Here is a 19,859-nt window from a genome sequence, read left to right on the forward strand (position 1 = left end):
AGTTCAAAATGTCCAGGAACTTTGCTTACGGTTTGATAGTTCTTCAATCTCTGTGGATGGTAAACGCAAAGTATGCTGGTAACTGGAGTCCCGCAGTCCATATTGTCCCACACACTGTGCGAGTCAACAGTCCCACATCGCGAACTTTGGTTAAGTAACCAGTCCGTGCATTCAGTAATGCCCTGGCAGTTGCCAGCATATGAGTCTGCTTATCCACTCCTTGCGGGGACCATGGCGGCAAACGTCATCTGCAGTTGTCCAAATCAGCAGTAATCTGCTGCTCTCTCCTCTTAGTACCAGGAACGTTGTCTTGGGCGAGGGGGCGCCGCTTTTGCGCGTTCCGCACAGCACACCACAGAAGTTGTCGACATCAAGCGGAGCACCTGACCGAGAGGCGTGTCGGATGTACAGCGTCGACTGCTGCACTTTAACATCCACCACCAGTCCCGCCTCTTAAAAGAACGGGTCCGACACATGCTATTGGACCACTGCAGGTAAGATTTATTTGCCACCAGTACAGCAGGTAAGTACTAAAACACCTGGTATATATATATATATATATATATATATATTCCTCCAAATTGCTCCTGCAGCTTTTGAAGAAGCACTCAACAAGCAGGTAAGTGAAACCACTTTATTGCAGAAGATGGAAATGTCTTCTCATCCGTTTCTTTTCGTCTTTCTGCCTACGCGTTTCGGAGTTGTGCACTCCTTCTTCCTGGGCTGGTTGGTGAGAAGCGGAATTAGCAGTCTAAGATGGCTTCCCGTGATTGGTTGCACTTAGTAGTGAGCAAGTCCACGTGGGGTTGAAAGCATGATAGATGGCAAACTACACGTCCCAGCATACTTTGCAGCTACTACAGCTTTAATTGGACTTGCTCACTACTAAGTGCAACCAATCACGGGAAGCCATCTTAGACTGCTAATTCCGCTTCTCACCAACCAGCCCAGGAAGAAGGAGTGCACAACTCCGAAACGCGTAGGCAGAAAGACGAAAAGAAACGGATGAGAAGACATTTCCATCTTCTGCAATAAAGTGGTTTCACTTACCTGCTTGTTGAGTGCTTCTTCAAAAGCTGCAGGAGCAATTTGGAGGAATATGTTTACACGGCTGCCTCTGGTCGTGGAAGGAGCACCACCTATGGAGGGCAGGAGCCGATGACACAGGGGCCGTGAAAGCAGGTAGTGTCCTGTTTTAACCGGCACAGCAGGGGCATTACACTAATGGATGTGCCTTTTCATCCGGGGCGCACTGGAGCGCTTTAATATTCAGAGGACTCGCACTTAATCCCTGAAATCTTTTAAAAGTATTGGTGGCTTGCGGGACCCACGTGGGGTTGAAAGCATGATAGATGGCAAACTACACGTCCCAGCATACTTTGCAGCTACTACAGCTTTAATTGGACTTGCTCACTACTAAGTGCAACCAATCACGGGAAGCCATCTTAGACTGCTAATTCCGCTTCTCACCAACCAGCCCAGGAAGAAGGAGTGCACAACTCCGAAACGCGTAGGCAGAAAGACGAAAAGAAACGGATGAGAAGACATTTCCATCTTCTGCAATAAAGTGGTTTCACTTACCTGCTTGTTGAGTGCTTCTTCAAAAGCTGCAGGAGCAATTTGGAGGAATATATATATATATATATATATATATATATATATATATATAAATAACCCAATCAACGAAAACAAAATTACTCACCTATTATCAGGAGAGATCCCAGTGCTGGATCTTTGTGCCCAGCACTGACCCTACAAAGCAATTACAACTGTGATTTTCCGATAACCAAACTTTCCTCCATAGGAGAACATTGCCAGGTTTTTGCCAGAAATTCTTCTAAGTGTCGATTTTTGAAACGTACAAATATTCCTTAAAAACATCGCCTGTGTAACAAAAACGATTTCTTTCAACTGTTTACAGGAGATGCACCAGGGCTGAATCGAGGATCCATCCCAGAGTAAGAAAAACCTATGCAAAGTAATTGATATTGTGTTTACTTTAAAATTCTCATTGAGCTCAAGGTTATAATTGTGTTTCCGATTGCAACAACGGTAACTATTGCATTTAAATATCTACTGGTTATTGAAAGTATTTAACTAAAGCATCTCATTCTGAGAAAGTATTTTGATACCCACTTGTGGTTCTAAAATAAAACAAATCTATATTTTTTTTATATACAGAACAATTGACCTAGAGTTCCGTTCTGGAGTGTGTGGACCATTTGCTGACTGAGTGTACAACAAATGCTTTACACTGTCCTCTGATACAGCCTTACTGCTCGACCAATCTACCACTTTAGAGAATAAGGTTATATCTAACTTTAGCCTCTGCCAAACATCTGGGGACTGTGGACTCTGTGCACACTGAACCTTACTTTGGTGCAGTATATACAGAGCCACTTTCTTACAGTATCTTCATCGGTTCTACTTAAAACGGGGGGAGGGATTTGTTGGGTTAGGGTTTCCATATGGTTTCATTCATCATTGATTCCCTCAGTCAGTTAGCCCTTTGGCTTCTGATTAGGACAGTATGCTGTTACAGAATTTGCGTTTTCGGAGTAAGTTGCTGTCATTTTTCAAGCCTTGCCTATGCCACATGTAATATAATCACACCTGCATAGGTCTTAGGGATCCACTTGAAAAGAATATTTGACTCCTGAGACAAAAGGCATGCAAGTGTTCTAAATAAGGCGGTTTGGTGGGTTCTTTCCAAGGGGAATTGAAAGTTTTAGGTTTGTGTCTGAACATGCCTCAATTTAATATAATTATTTGATGTTAATGTTATCAAGAACATATAAAGCTTTTCAGTCCTCCAGTTTTTAGAATCCAAGTCGCAGCAAAGTCTATGAAGCTCAATACAAAAATAAGCTTCTCTACATTTATTTAAAGATAAATATAATTAAGAATGCTAACATGGTAAAAACAATTTTAAAAAACGGATTATTATATATGAGGCAAGTGGTTAAAGGGGTATTGCGCCGCAGAGAACTGGAGTGTAAGTGGTGCTGAAGACGCAGAATTAAGACAATGGGGGGGGGGGGGGAGGGGAGTTAATTGGGGTACATTTAGCCGTTTCTCCTATTTACGTTACAACAGGGGAAAGTGAACATCTAAAATGTCAATGCTAAGTTGTTGTACTTTAAAATGTAGCAGATGACCTCTGGTTGGCGGGGCTCTGCATTGTATGTGCTAATTGACAATAAAATAGGTTTATTAAAAAAAAAAAACCTGAATAATAACAGTGAACACAAGTTGTATGCCTGAACAAATAGCCTCACCAAACCCACTTGTTTCCATTTCCTCATAATGGATCTTATTCCACCCAATCGCAAATGGCAAATGAGACTTTCGCGTTTTAAGTCAGTTTTCCCATAACATCCACTTGTTAGCAGTAGCACAGTGGTGTACTTTCAATGTGTCACAGAGTACATAAAATTAATTTCAGCATGCACCTGATTTAAATATAGTGATGCAAGTCAATTTGAATGTTAGACAAAAAAAATATATTGTCTTGCCTAGTGGACTCCTCTTAATATGGCATTAGCATACAGTAGACCTGAAAGAAACTACAAAGCCAGGGATTAAAATACGAAATGACCGGCTTCATTAATTTAATGACAAAACTCTAAACAAATAAACTTGTAGTAGTCAAACTGAGTTAACACAAGGATAGAACAGAAGAATCAAATTAAAAGGAGAACGGTGAAAACATTAGCTTTTACATTTTAAACATCTTGGTTCTACAACACCAAATGAAAAAAAAACGCTAGCATTCTTCCTAAAGTAATTACTTTGAATTTCAAAAACGCTTTACCTCCTTGACGTTCATTTTGTTTATTTCCATCTGGTAAACACAATCGCTTGTTTGTCATTTCTACTGGAGCAGCCTACAAAGATAAAATTATAGAATATGAGAGGTTAAAGTAAGTCTAAGAGGAAATCAGTCTGTACCAAATCGGTCTCATCTCTTGAGCAGACACAAAATCACAGGCTGAAATGCAAATAAAACATAACATTTTCATAAACTTAGATGGATCTGTATAGTTATCTCTACTAAGTGCTTGTGTTCTATTGTCCTTTCTGACATACCAAACCAGAGGTAACTGTATGGACAATTAAAGTCCATGATTGAAAAAAAGATACGCCCACAAGAGTCAACCAGCCTGTTAGCTGAAGTCTCACTTTAAAACAGTAGAAACTAGACCAAAGTGGAATTTAAACAATGAGAGAATTCATTTGCAACATCAAAATGCAGAGATTGTAGAAGGACAGCTTCAAGAACAATACATATATTATTTGATTACGCCAGCGACACCCAGAAATATCATGCCACTAATATCAAATCAAAAATGAAAACTGCATGCGTGACCACAAGGAGAGCATGAACCACACTCCTACCGATACTCTCCGCATGAAAATAGGAACTAAAATTAGCAAAAACTAGAGGATTCAGAACCATCGCACACAGGAAACAGTCCTTCATTTTCCGGAATGAAGTTACAATTCAGAGATCATAGAGGATTTACCAGCACACAATGGTTCCCTCAGGTGTAACAGTCTGATTGGCAGCACCTGTCCACCTCGGACTCTGGGGAAAATCTGTGCACATTAGCCATCGAGAAGAGGCTCTTCTCTCCCTACGACATTCAAATAAGGAGTTGGACAGGGCACCTACTGCATAGTGTCACCTTATACACCATGACAAAGCAGAGCTAAAAAAAGGTGTGCATTTTGATGTTAAGGCTCAGTATGGCTAAGCCAAAATTGTAGTTAAACCAGTGTGGGTGTGGTATAAAGTAGGCCAAGGGGCTTGGCCAACTCTGGCTTCCATCATTTCCTTTGGTTTTTCTTTGTTCGCCATAAGTTGGCAGGGTATGCTCAGACGTGAGTCCCTTGCTCACTATGCCACTGGATTCAAGCAAGCCTGGCTGAAGAGGGCTGAAATGCCAGAAACCGGTCCTAGGAAGCTTGTTTCCGGTCCAGGGAAGATATGGCTTGGCAGTTCGGGCTGGACTGTTCCCATGAGGCACAGGGTCAGACAGATTTGCATATGGCCATGTCTGAACTGGGGTGGCAGAGTGGGCTAAAGAATGGTGATGGATTAAACCCAGATCAGTTGACTGGGGATGAGTGCTTGCAATGTTCAACACTCCGTCCATCATTTCCTTTGGTTTTTCTCAACTCTGGCTTCCTCCAGGAGTCTGAGTGACTCATTGGATTGGAGGCTTTACAAGCATGAACACCCAGGACAACAAATCTTGAAGCTCCTGTCATTAAATTGAGGCAACTTTCTTTGCCAGCCTTTAGTACCTACGGGACCATTAGCCAAGACACGGGACGGTAGTGAAAGTCACACATTGGACACAACATCAGACTGCCCAAAGCCACTTGCAACGTATTAAAGGCTGAGCAACCGGTCAAAAGAGCCACTAAACAACTCTTCAGAGTGACTGGCTTTACATTGGACAGGCTAATTATGATCAATTGCATGCAGACCAAGGTGCTCCCTGAAGGAACCTGCATCAGATATAGACTTATTTAATTTTCCTATTTACCGACTGAAGGCAGCAGCCCTCATCTGGGCAATCAATGCATTAATTAGATTTTGGTACAATACATGAATTGGCCACACTAGCCTTCCCAACAGTATCACTGTATAGGTTACATTCTGCAGTATTGTCATCACTTAGTTTGAAAGTTAAATAGGTTCTTCTCCCGGATGTCCATGCTGTTCATGGTCTGCTCCAATTGGCCATCACCTACTGAAACCCTTTCACAGTACTGGTAACCACAGAAAAATGGGTGTGCATGTCTCTTGGACAATCCAAGCATACAAGGCCAAGCTCAGCAATCTAGAATAGCCCGTTGTAAAGCTTAAGGCAGACCATACTAGGTTATAAAAACATTTTTTATTTTTAGCGATTACAGGAAATACAGAGGAAGAGCACATCAACACACCAAATGAAGAGTTGGGCAGTCATAAGTATCTTCGAACTGATTTTGTGGCTACTCTCCAGGCCAAACTATTAGATAAAGAGGCAATCAGCCACATGCAATTCTTTGTGGAAAATCCTCAGTTGTTGGATATCCACAAAGCAGTGTTTAGGTCTGGTAGGAGCACCAAATTGCCCACCTTCCCACATTCAATGAACGCAGGAAAAAAGGTGAAAAATCCCTGTTGGGTCTCCGATTCTATTAGTTCCACTTTTCAACCTTCAAATATCATTGGTCCAGGCCTCCTCAGAGAATGACGAAGGCACATCTCTCGGACAATGTCTGGAAATGGTTTAAAACTTTCTCTAAAAGATGCCAGCAGGTAACACCTGGGTAGCGGAAGCCAATGGGAGGCGTACCATAGGTTCTATTATTTCCACATTACTATTTAACTTGCACTGTTAGCCTCTCTTCTGCAATCAGTGGATGCGTTATATGTATCTGGAAGACACCTAGCTCCTATTTAAAGAGATGGAGCAGCAAATTGTGCTTCCCTGTCAGGTGGATGCCAATTCACTTCTAAGAAGATTGTGTGCCATCTATTGAGTCCTATCTGTCGCCTGGAGACATTAGGGTGCTAAAAGTAACCCAGAGGCTAGAAAAACCCTAAAAAGTGTATACCAGAAAATGTTATACTTGTGTGCTTTCCAGAAGCTACCAAAATAAGCTATTTGGTGAAGAGGCCTTGGAAAACTATTTAAGAGATGCTGTCAAGGAGGGGAAAAAAATCCTCTTCCAAGTATCCATAACAGAAAAATGTTAAACAAAAGGGACATGAGAAGCACGGCAATAAAGTTTGGATAGGATGAGTTTGGAACCTGTGTTGTAAAAAGCATGACGTTCCAGACGTAATTTTGTGTGCAACAGGAAATCAATGACAGAAGGTAACACCCAGTCATATTTTCAAAGTCTACAAATCAATCTGACTGCCATGTACTGCACCATCCACAAGCATCAGAACGATTTTCCCAGTAGCAAGAAAGCTGCTTGCACATAGACTTTGTGTTAGTTCTGTGCTAACGGAATTAAAACAAAAATACAAACTATGCACCCAAATAGATTAACGGAAGCATTGCCTTGTCTTCAAATGTTTAAGTTTAGTGGGAAAAGGCTCCCACTTGCTCCACAGACCGTAATGCAGGAGGGGGGGAAAAAGGGGCAGGGAGGAGGGGGAGGCAGCCAATGAGAAAGTGGGGGGGGGGGGGGATCTTAATTGAGGGCTACTTGCGCCCAGGTATGGTGGGGGGGGGGGGGGGGGGGACACACAGGGAAGGCAGCATTACTTAGCTTCCCAAATACTATGATAAATACATCAAGCTTGGCGCCCTTTAATTATAGTGTAGACAGGGAAAATTCTAAGTTAAGGAAGTGCGATGAGTAGTTTAGTGCACCTAGCTTATACCCTTTTTAGGTCTCGCCTGACCCAGCGCATGCGCTGGTCTGGCAAGACTTATTGAGAGGGCTCCAAAAAGTGCTACCAGGCCAGCCTAGGGCTACAGTGCATGTGCGCGGGCGCCGCGCTTGACCGCAATTACTTTCACTTTCGCGGCCGCTTTGAAGTTTCATCGCGATCACTTTGGCAGCCGCACAGCTGCTTGTTTTGTTGGTTAAAAGAACCACTGGCTATGCAAAGAACATACCTCACTAGAAAGAAAAAAAAATTCATGCTTATTGCTCTCCAATGTACAGCCTATCACGAAATCCCATAAACGGAGCACTTCCATACACTAATGTCTTACTGCGATATGCAAATAAATATCTTACCCTGTTTCACACAAGGTGCTAGAAAAAAAAGCGCGCCATATAACTTAACAGCTGCATAAATAGCAGCCTAAAACAATCCTGGAAGATGAGGGCGTTTCAGAAAACGTATGTCGAGGGCTCTCTTCATCTCAGAGGCAAAATAAATGAAGAGAAAGCACTGGAATGCTCTGAGGCACCGACCCCGCGTCCCCAACGCTCGACAGGAAGCGAGGCGGCTTATGGAGGCGGTATCTGCCTTACGGGAAGTGCGCACGCCGCACTGTGCATGCATTTACTGGGTACGTTAGGCTGTCATGCTGAAAACGGTTTTTAAAACATTAATCAAAACTGCCTCTGTAAGAAAGGGCATTGTCTGAAGGATGCAAGACGAGCGCATCTTGTAAATGGATTCTTCCTCAGACTTAAGTAATTTCCACCCACAGCCTCTCCCCAGCGCTCCTCAAAGAGCGGCGCCGAGAGATAAAGAGCACTCTTCTTGGCGCACTGCTACCTGATGCAAACACTGGGGAAATCACTAATGTATGACATGACACATTTGTCTAAAATTACCCAACAGGCTTTGACATCAGCTGCATATTCCAGAAGCAGACCTTTCAACTGACATCTGCCAAGAAGGCGCTTCAAGTGAGAGCTTTCTTCTTGTAACGGGTAAATTGGAAGTAAAGTAACATCATACGTACAACAAGTCAGGACTATTGGCTTTGTCAATGGCTGTTAGTTGCATAAGATAAATAAGCAGCAACTATGGCTTATATAGAATATTGTAAAGGCTTCTACTAAAGAACCTGGTGACATCATCACAATTTTGCTGCTCCTGTGTTTCAAAAAGAGAAGGGAAATCCAGAGAGAAAATTACTCTTCAAAGGATTTCCCTTCCTCTACAACGCTCACCTGGCATGACGTTATGCCGTAACTTCTCCACTAGTGAGAAGTGAGCAATGTGACCACACGCACATCATGTGCCTGCTGTCACTGCAGTCTGGGAAAAAACAGACCGCCTGTGCCAGGGCACAAAACAGAGCCCGATAGAGACCCGTTTCGAGGCCTCCTTTAAACAAGCATTGGCATAGCCAATAGGTCTCGCCTTTGGGACCTTATAAATGTTTAGCCATGCAACAGTTGCATAACTAAACACTTATAAGGTCCAAAAAGCGAGACCTATTGGCTATGCCAATGCTTGTTTTTTGTTGCAAAGAGACTGGACCATTAAGATAGTAATTCTTGTTCAAATGATATATGCAAGAGCAGCGTGTAACAAAATATGATAGTATATTATAGTAGAATACTGTGCAAAATAATTCTGGGGTTCAGATGGTGCTCTGCAATATCACCTGACAATATAAGCGATTCTGACAGTTTTGCCTGACTCCCAACATCCTTCATATGTGCGTACCACAGTGGGAGGGCTGATTGTCACCTGACAATGTTCCTCTCCTCGCAAAAGGTCATGATTTTCTTTAGGGGTTCCGAAAATCTACTGAACGTGTACTCCAAAATGTAACCAACATTGCAATATTTATGATTAAAAAGTAACCACCAATGTGCTGCTGCTTCTATTTTCAATAAACTAGTTAGATCTTGTATTTGGTATTAGTGATTCTCACTTTATGGCAATCCAGGACAAAGACCATTGTCTTTTAAGAACTGGGAATTAGCTGGATTATATTCTTTAGAGCAGGCTTCTCCAACCAGTAGCTCCCCAGCAAGTATCTGCCATCAGTGAGGCCCAGCCCATTACAATAGAAGCTTTTGCGTGAGAATATATATTACCTACTGGCGGTTGCCAGTAGGTAGGTAGTTATAGTTGGGACCTATTATCCATAGGAAATCCGCAACATTCTATTTAAAATAACTTTGGCGCTGGTTGACTAATCTTCGTGTAATTTTCAAAACTCAAGGACCGCTCCGGTCCGCTCCTATCCTGAAAGTCTTAAGGTGATTCGTCAAGCGGGGCCGAGATAAAAAGGGGGTCCCAAAACGTGTTTTCCCCATGCAATTTTCCATTGGGACCTTTAGTCGCAGCTACAGCCCGAACTGAACGGATTTACACCAAATTTGGCAGAAAGGTAGCCCTTGCTTCAGAGTCGTGCCTTTTGCTTAAATGGTGTAAATCCGTTCAGTAGTTCCTGAGAAAATCAAAAGTAAAATCACATATATATCTGGGCGGAGCCTAACCTCACATCTCATCGTGAGATCAGATTGGCTGTCAGCACTTCATCCAAGAAGTGTTGGCAGCCATCTTGGGACCAATATACATGATAGCACCTCATTAAAAAGCATTGCAGTTAATAGGTTTTAAGACTTTAGTTACATTATAAAACATTTGTTGATGGTACCATACTCATTTTAGGAATTGTGGTATGTTCTAAGATGACTTTACCATGTGAAAAAACCTTCTGCTAGGATATCATGAATCATGTTTGAGAGAAAACTATTTTCTCATGTTTTTCCCACAGAGGTTTGGAAGGTGATCTATAAGTTAAACAGAGCGTATTATCTGCAAATTCACATTATCTTTCTCAGTCATGTGAGAATGAAGTCTGACATTCTCAGTAAAACATGTACATCCAACAAGGGCAGAGACTGTCAGTTGATTCCTTTGTGTTCTACTGCAGCTTCCCAGAGTGTTCCAAAGAACAACTAGAGCGCTAACAGTCCTACTTATGATAAACGTATGGCACACCTGAAGCCATCTTGATTGGAATAAAGTGGTAACACTTAAAACATTTAATTTAAAAAGGAACAAAATGAGGGGGTTCATTTTGCCATAGAAATTATGATTAGTGCTGAAGAAAGAAAAATTAGGGCACATTGAGTGACTTCTCAAATCCTCTTCTATTTCATTAAAAAATTCTGACATGCAGACTGAAACATGCACTTTCAATACCAGCAGCAGACTTTCCCTGGTGAGCAGTAGCTTTTCTACAGTAATCTAATGAGCAACTAGAGTGCTAACATTCTGAATTTATGGCAAATGTGTGACACATCTGAATGCCTTCTTGATGAAACCAAAGTAAACAAGCATTGAAAATGCAATAGGTCTCGCCCTCGTTTAAGTTAAAGCAATTCTGTTTGTAATTAGGTGGCTTTTTAGCTTTGCTTGTATTAGTGTTTTTCAAACTTTCATGTACATAACATGCATATATGTATGCATGCATTTATATTTGTATTTATATAGCTATGCAGTATATATATATATATATACACACACACACATAAATGCATATGCATATATGCATATGTGTGCGTGTAGTGGTAGAGAGAGTGGTAGAGAGGCGACAGTGTGCCCGCGACAGTCACTCTGTGTCACTCACTCTGTGTCACTCACTCTGTGTCACTCACTCTGTGTCACTCACTCTGTGTCACTCACTCTGTGTCACTCACTCTGTGTCACTCACTCTGTGTCACTCACTCTGTGTCCGCTCTAGAGCTCTGCCTCTAGAGCAGCTCTGCTGACCCGGGTCTCTGCCTCTAGAGCAGCTCTGCTGACCCGGGTCTGTAATATGTGACATCATCTGCAGTGCATTGCGGGCGCACGAGTTCTAGTTAGCAGAAGTAACTATAACGGAGGAATTTCTATGGTTTTGTACGAGTGAAATGGCCAGCTAAATACAACACCCCTGAAACCTATTGTTTTTTCTGTGAATATATATATTTATTATGCCCAGAACACAAGCTGAAGTTGCAGAAAATGTTTGAACATATATATATTTTTTTTAATTCAAAGCTGATGTTTTAGAGATAAATTATTCCACATTAAGTAGATTTGTTGTTTAAATTACATTGGCAATAAGGGCATTGCAGCTATGGGTATGTGTTAACCATGATGAGGCATTTTCTTGGCAATACTACTGATGCACTAAAGTCCTTGGTACTGGTAATCTTTCACAATATGTCCACTAATGTTATCTTGTTTGATTAAGTCACTATTACAAAGATAATATTTGTTAGTAGAGCAGGTTAACTTTTATTGAACTTAAGTAGCTCTTATTACAGAAAAGGAAAGACCCCTGCCTTGGAGGATGCAAGAACGGGCAGGTTTTTTTTGATCATTTCAAAAAAGTGACTTGCCAAAAATCAGTCTATAACACCCACTCGTTTTAACTGGTTTTGTCCCTGTTAAACAGGATTCCGGCAACCCATGGTGCCTCAGTAATGCCAGATGACAAGGAATGCATATAATTAAAAAGAGCAGAATCAATAGATCATTTACCCGGTTGCACCAATCCTCTATTAGAGATGGTCTGCATGGGTCAAGCTGTTTTCAATGCCCAAATAAAGTGACTCCACCAATGTTAATGTGCAGAATTAGGGCGGAATACACATACAATAAGCCAAGAATCTTTCTTCATTGTGACATTTACTAAATTCTTCGAGGCTTGAAGCCCTAGAATTCTAACTAAAGTAATATGCACTGTGGTTCAGCCTTTTGAGACATGCAAGACACACAGCTGATGGACAGAATGCAGAACAAATCAAAACATTCACACCCAGTCAAGAGATCTGGGTTAAATCCATCATTCTTTTGCTCACCATGCCACCACAGTTTAGACCTGGGCATATGCAAATCAGTCTTGACCCTGTGCCTCATGGGAACAGTCCAACCTGAACTGCAAAGTCAGGTCCTCCCTGGACCGGAAACAAGCATCCTAGGACCGGTTTCAGGGTTTCACCCCTCATCAGCCAGGATAGCTTGAATCCAGCAGCACAGTGAGCCCGGGACCCACGTCAGGCAATAGCCGGCGCACTTAGGGCGACAAAGCAAAAAACACAGTTGATTGACAGAATGCAGAACGATGATGGAATCAACCCAGATCTGGGACCGGGGGGGGGGGGGGGGGGGGGTTGAGTGTGAGTGCGCACTAACGGTAAGACTTACGGTAAGACTCCTGAGGCGGAAAGCCGGGAGCGAGGAATTACGCTAATTTTAAAAACCTTTTAAAATTGATTGTGATACTGTGCTTGTGACTATCCCCCCCACCTACCTGCACTCCTAGCACCCTGAACAGCGCTTCACGCTGCAACGACTCCCTTCTTGGCAGCCATTCTCGAGGGCGCGGCGCGGTAATCAGACACGCCCCCTCGGTTGGCTACGCCCCCTCGCCAGATCACATATATAGTGCGCGCCGACGCTAGGCGTTGCACTAACGGTAAGACTCCTGAGGCGGAAAGCCGGGAGCGAGGAATTACGCTAATTTTAAAAACCTTTTAAAATTGATTGTGATACTGTGCTTGTGACTATCCCCCCCACCTACCTGCATTCCTAGCACCCTGAACAGCGCTTCACGCTGCAACGACTCCCTTCTTGGCAGCCATTCGAGGGCGCGGCGCGGCAATCAGACACGCCCCCTCGGTTGGCCACGCCCCCTCCAACCTCCTGGCGCTATAAATCATGTGTCTTGGTAGGACGCGCAGCGGACGAGCGCAGCGGGCGCGTCGATTGCGCGCCGAAGGCGCGCACAAGGCAAGCCCGTCTGCGCCCGTCCGCGGCCGGACGGGGCAAGGGGCACGACTTCATGCCAAAATGATGTCTTATTCCTCAAAAGAACTCATTGCCCTTCAAGGCCACTGGCCACTCCCCGATCCTACCCGCAGGCTCGTCTCCGCATTGGGCCTCGCTTCTTCCTCTTCCTCCCTCACGACAACACACCCTCCGTTGCATACTTCCTCGTCACCATGTCCCCTCCCACCTGACCCTCATCCCACCACTCCGCCTTTGTCTGTATTCCTACTCAACACCAGGTCAGCGGTCAAACACCACCACGAGCTGTTCGTTCTACTCGATTCAGAGAAACCTGACCTACTGCTCCTGACCGAAACCTGGTATTGTGATTCTTCACTTCCTGTTCTCCTGGCCACCCTACCCCCCTCCTATGTGGCCTTACGCGCCGACCGCCCAGCAGGCAGGGCCGGTGGTGGGGTCGCCTTAATCGCTCGGTCGGAATTGAATTTTCAATCACTTCCCTTTCCCCCTATCCCCCCTGCTGACTTTTTGGTTGTCCGTTCTCTTCTATTCTCCCCCCCTATTACTTGCCTTCTAATGTACCGCCCTCCTCAGCCTTCGCCCTCATTCCTACCGGCATTCCAAGACCTGTTGGCCAACTTGGTGGTTAACTACGCCTCGGTCTTGGTGCTGGGGGACTTCAATTATTGGCCCTCAGACCCTCATGAGTGTACGGCCTCCAAAGAATTCACAGAATCTCTCCTGTCTCTCAACTTTGCTCCACATATAACTGTCCCTACTCACTCCCATGGGCATATACTCGACCAGGTCTGGTCCCTCAACCTCCCAGTGGCTTCGGCAGCAGTCTCTCCCTGCCCCTGGTCTGACCATGCCCTCATTTCCCTCTCCATTCTCCGCAACCCGGTATCAAAAACTCCGCATGCCAAAAACACCTGGACGCGTAACTGGAACAAACTGGATTTTCCCTCCCTGACCTCCCTGCTTCGAAATTCCACTCCCACCCTCTCTGGCTTATCATCTACCTCTCAAGCCAAGGCCATAAACACCTGGCTGGCTGGCGGCTGTGAGTCAGTGGCTCCCTTACGTCGCATTTCCATCCGTCGACCTAAGGATTCCAACAGATGGTTTAACGACCACCTGAAAGACCTTAAACTGAGCGTCCGACGGGCGGAGAGGCATTGGAGGAAAAATTACTGTCCTTTATTAAAAACTCACTTCCTCACATCACTGGCCAAATATAAAATAGCAATTCTCGCCGCAAAAACCACCCATTTCTCTGCACAAATAACGTCTGCTGAAAATAAACCCAGGGAAATTTTTGGCATAGTGAATGACCTGGCATTCTCAGATCGAACCTCACCCCAAATCCCCCCCTCCCAGCTGCTCTGTGATCAACTTAACGCCTACTTCCTGGATAAGATAGTTACCATCAAGGCCAACATTTCACCACCTTCACCTGCATTCATTGATCCTTCCCCCCCACTGTTCAATGCCCTCTCACCTCCATTCCCCCCCTTACTCAGGAATCTTTTCTGGAGATTCTTCCCAAAGTGAAGTCGGGGTCTCCGGCGGATGTCTGCCCGGCTCGTATCCTGCAGCAAATTTACTCCTGCTGTTCTGAACCCCCCATCGCCTTCCTCAACAGCTCTCTAGCACAGGGTGCAGTGCCCCCCGCGCTAAAGGCAGCCACTATAGTACCCATCTTGAAGAAACCTGGCGTGGACCCTTCCATCTTGGCCAACTATCGCCCCATCTCCCTGCTGCCCTTCTTGGGCAAGGTGATGGAACGCCACGTCACCGCGGTACTCAGCGCCCATATTGAGACCAATGGGGGGGCTGGCATCTCGCCAGGCCGGTTTCCGTCCCAGACATTCGACCGAATCAGTTGTGGTCTCAGTCCTAGACAACCTCAGAAAGGGTATGGATGATAACAAACTCCAGGCACTGGTCCTCCTTGACTTGTCCGCCGCCTTTGACACGGTGGACCATACCATCTTACTGTCCCGGGTCAGGGCGGCTGGAATCGGGGGATCAGCCCAGGTTTGGCTCTCCTCCTTTCTGAGGGACCGCACTCAGGCAGTGCGGCTAGGCGACTTTCCTGCCACTCCCCTCCCTGTCACTTGTGGTGTTCCCCAGGGATCCTCTCTTTCCCCCCTGCTTTTCAACCTCTATATCTTCCCTCTTATCTTCGCGCTTCAGCAGCTGGAGGTCACCGTGTATAACTACGCGGATGATCTCCAGCTCATCTTTGATCTGTCCCCTTCTCCCCTTTCTGTCTCTAATTTCCAGTCTACTATGACATTCATCAGGGACTGGATGAACCACAACCACCTTAAACTGAACCCGGATAAAACCGAATTGGTTCTCACCGGTGGTTCATCCAGCCCCTGGAACTCTCTTTTCTGGCCCCCCTCTCTCGGGCCCGCACCTTCCCCCTCAACCACGGTCAAAACACTGGGTGTTAAAGTGAATAATCAGCTCACTCTTCACCCACAAATCAGCTCCGTGGTTTCCTCTTGTTTCCTCACTCTCCGCACCATCCGTTCTGTTTCCCGCTTCTTTTCCCCTCAGGCACTCAAGATTATTATGGCCGCCCTGGTGATATCAAAGCTTGATTACGCCAATGCCCTCGATCACGGCATTCCAGCTTACAGCCTGCGAAGACTTCAGTCGATCCAGAACCAGGCGGCCCGGCTGGTTTACGGCCTCCCACGCTATCACCATTCCACCCCCCTTCTCCGGGAGCTTCACTGGCTTCCCGTAAAAGAACGCTCCCTTTTTAAGACGGGCTGCATGGTCTTTCAGGCCCGCCAGGGCACTGCCCCCGCCTTTATCTCTTCTTTAATTAAACCCTATGTTCCCACAAGAGAGCTCCGCTCTTCCTCTAAGTCCCTTCTTCAGATCCCCCGCTTCACACGTAAAAAGTGGGGTGGGGCCAACTTTTCCACCTTGGCTCCAACATTCTGGAACTCCCTTCCTGACCATCTTCGTTCTGCTACCCAGTACCTCTCCTTTCGCAAAGATTTAAAAACTTTCCTCTTCAATCAGGCTTTCCCTGCCTAGCTCTTCATTCCTATCACCCTTGTCTTTTCCCTCAGTTGCCGAGCTGCCGATCCTGCCTACTAGCGCCAAGAAACCGCATGGTGTACGCTGCGCTTTAGAAATGTTTTAAATTAGAAATTAGAATTAGAAATTAGAGTGTTTGAAAAGCTGAAGCACTCCGTCCATCAACTCCTCATGTTTGCTTTATTCGCCTTAAGTTGGCAGGGTATGCCCAGACGTGGGTCCCTTGCTCACTTTGCCACTGGATTCAGGCAAGCCTGGCTAATAAGGGGTGTTACCCAGAAACCGGTCCCAGGATGCTTGTTTCCGGTCCAGGGAAGACCTAGCTTGGCAGTTCGGGCTGGACTGTTCCCATGAGGCACAGAGTGGAGACTGATTTGCATATAGCTGTGTCTGAACTGGGGTGGCAAAGTGAGCTAAAAACGATGATGGATTCAACCCAGATCTGTGACTGGGGGTGAGCGTTTGAAAAGTTTCAGCACTCCGTCCATCATCCCCTTGTGTTTGTTTTAAAACATATGTAAGAATCCCCATTATTCAGTATATCAAACTACAAAGTCCTTTGTAGCGTCTACAGAAAGGGTGCAGTAGTTGGGTCCATACATTTTCACGACTGAGGATTAAGAGGTAGCATTTGTGTGGTTTTAGGTACTGGTGGCGTACATCAGCTATGACGTGGTTAGTTCAGTGAATGGGGAGGAATGCTAGTGTTGTGAAATTGCATTTAGGTTATAGTATGTTTTAAATATGCTATAACCTAATGTGGAGCCGAAGAACAAAAATCCTGGTATTGGAGTTCTATAATGTAGTCACTGTGCAGCAAAGTGAACTAGAAGACCAAGTGGGAGAAAACCAGGTCATAAGATAGTCACATCTGCACTGAAAAAATGTGTGCAAATTGGACATGGCCCCACTGTGCGTCATTTCATGGCAAAGTGCACAAAGGTTTAACACAAAATAGGACAAGCGTCCCGAACTGGTGATGCAAAGCCTGTGAAGTGCAAAATTACAGTAGGTTTTGTGCCCTGTGACAGCAAAAACAAGTCACAACTTATAAAAGGTGCTTTGCAAGTAAAAATCTTCCGACTCAATGTACACTTTACAACAAAATACAGACTCTACCTGGGCCTACCATGCCGCTGATGACTGACAGGAAACAATTAGTGGCAGTGGCCCCACCCTAAAAAGGATTGTAGAACTTGGATTCAGAATGTGGTGGAACGACGCAGGTCCGTTTTCAGGCAACTGTTGTGAATGGGACATTTCTGCATGTAGTAATACTGAAATAAAAATGCGTTTTACTCTACGCCTGCCTTCCTGCTTCCACACATTGGTGACGATCGTGGCAAGGACCAACCTCAAACTCCCAAAAGGAAAAGCATAAGGAAGAGGGATTTCACTAATTCCCGGGCTCAGTTCAATTTCATAAGGAAATGTCTCAACACTGTTTACTTTGATGATCAACTCCATGAACTTTATGGTACGGTAAAATTTGATTACTTTTGCACAAGCTGAATGTTTGGTGAGAGGTCTTAACTCATGGTGCCCCTGGGTGTCTGGTGCCCCTGGGTGTCTTTCACCGCGCGCCCGTAATTTGGAGTGCTGAAACACACCTCTGCAAATACATCACTGCGCCAAAAGTGGCTGCTACGACGACGCTAAAGGGAGTGTGAAGTGTTTTAACATGCCTTGGCGAATAAGTCACTGGGCTGAAGGTTTGTTCCTCAAAGGCTCTCGCGGCATGAAGTTATGAACACCGGTCACACTTTTCTAGTTACCAAGATGACATGCACTCCTCATGCTCCTGCTGCATTATTTGGTAGCATACTCCCAGTGATCATGGCACTTCTGGCTGGTAACGGTGATATGTACACCATGCTGCATATCCACTGATGGCGCTTCTTGCTGGTAACAGTGATATGCACACCATGCTGCATATATGCAGAGTCCGCAAATTTCACATCTGCGAAGTCCATGTATTTCAAATTGTTCCCAGTCACTTCAAGAGCTTTGGGAAGCAGCGCTTGTACACACTTTTCACAGAGTGGTTGCTTGTTTAACCCCTTCGCTGCAAAGTTCCCCCCCCCCCCCGTGCAAAGCCTTTTTTGAGCTATTTGGGGTAGTTCACGCTTAGGCCCCTGTAACTTTTTGTCCACCTAAGAGGTATCCACACCAAATGTGTTTCCTTTTTTCCCCTCACACCCTGAGGATTCTGAAAAGGTACCCAGGGTTTGCAGATTCCCCTGGAGGGGACCCAGAAATTAGCCCTTAGATTCCAGAACGTTCCATCACAGAAATGAGGAAAATGTGTTTCCAGCCCCACCCCCAAAGTTTGAGGTTTGCAAGGGATTCTGGGTAACAGAACCTGGTGAGAACCACACAAGTCACCCCATACTGGATTCCCCTCGGGTGTCTAGTTCTAAAAAATGTATAGGTTTGCTAGGTTTCCTTAGGTGTCGGCTGACCTAGCACCGAAAATGCAGAGGTAGGAATCTGGAGCTATTGCCCCAATATGCCCCATGGGGCGCAGAAATACTGTTGCTATTATGGGGTGGGGGGAGGTGGGCATAGTTATGCCCATTCTGGGCAGCACCCACCCCTACGTATAAAAAAGCAAGCGTAATCCCTGGCGCCTAGTGGGCTCTCTGCCCCCTCGGGGGGGGGGGGGGGGGAGAAAGACTTCCATTTTGGGGGGAGTGGAGGGGCATTGGTGTGACCATTCTGGGCAGCCCCTCAACCCTACGTATATAAAGAAAGCAAGCATAATCGCTGGCGCCTAGGGGGCTCTCTGCCCCCTGGGGGTAAGATCGGGGGGCTACTGCTCCCATCTGCCTCAGGAGGTGGGCAGAAAGACTGGCATGGGGGGAGGGGGGGCACATTGACATGCCCATACTGGGCAACCCCCACTCCTAGCCTATACAAAAAAATCCCTGGTGTCTAGGGTGCTTTCTGCCCCGGTGTGTGGCAGATTGGGGACTACTGCCCCATCTGCCCGCCCCCTCCACCCCCCCCCCCCCACCCCGGAAGAGCAGAAAGACAGGTTATGCCAGAATTTATTTGGGGGAGGGGGGGGGGAGCAAAAGTCTTTGTCCAAGGTGCTGCTCCCCCCTCCCTGGTGGCTAGTGGGTGGAGCCTGCTTGGGGATCGCCCTTCTGGAGAGATCCCCAAGCAGGGATACACTAGGAAGGGATACCATTGGAAAGGGCATATTATCACACTTCATGGGGATTAATGTTGCCATCCTGCAGTACAAGAGCCACGATTCCTATAAATATAACGATACCCCTATTGTTAACTAGACTGTAAAATAAAGGGAGACAATACAAGGATAAGCATATAGGCAGTAACTGCATATCCTGAACCCGGACAAAAGAGTGCAGTGCCGAATGCAAGATAAATGAGCACAAGATGGCTCCAAAAGTGACGGGGATCTTCTGGGAACAGGAGCAGGAGGCGTCCATGTGAATGCACTGGTGTCAGTCGGATAGACAGAAGGAGAATCAGCGAAGTAGCTAGTGAATTCCATGCACCAAATGCTTTGCCAGGGAACGGTTTCGTTTTCAATGTAAGGACA

The 19,859-nt window shown here is 45.5% G+C and overlaps 1 protein-coding gene across 2 annotated transcripts in view; it reads right to left on the minus strand.

Moving 5' to 3' along the window:
• The window catches only part of SCAF11 (SR-related CTD associated factor 11), a 968,921-nt gene that overhangs the window by 925,451 nt on the left and 23,611 nt on the right, over positions 1-19,859 (minus strand). For both annotated transcript variants that reach the window (XM_085653364.1, XM_085653363.1), the window contains exon 2: positions 3,815-3,887. In XM_085653364.1, the coding sequence (XP_085509490.1) occupies positions 3,815-3,872 (58 nt within the window). In that variant the 5' untranslated portion in view covers positions 3,873-3,887. The remainder of the gene's footprint in view (positions 1-3,814; positions 3,888-19,859) is intronic.

Source organism: Triturus cristatus, chromosome 4_1, assembly GCF_964204655.1.
Source record: "Triturus cristatus chromosome 4_1, aTriCri1.1, whole genome shotgun sequence".
Taxonomy (NCBI): domain Eukaryota; kingdom Metazoa; phylum Chordata; class Amphibia; order Caudata; family Salamandridae; genus Triturus; species Triturus cristatus.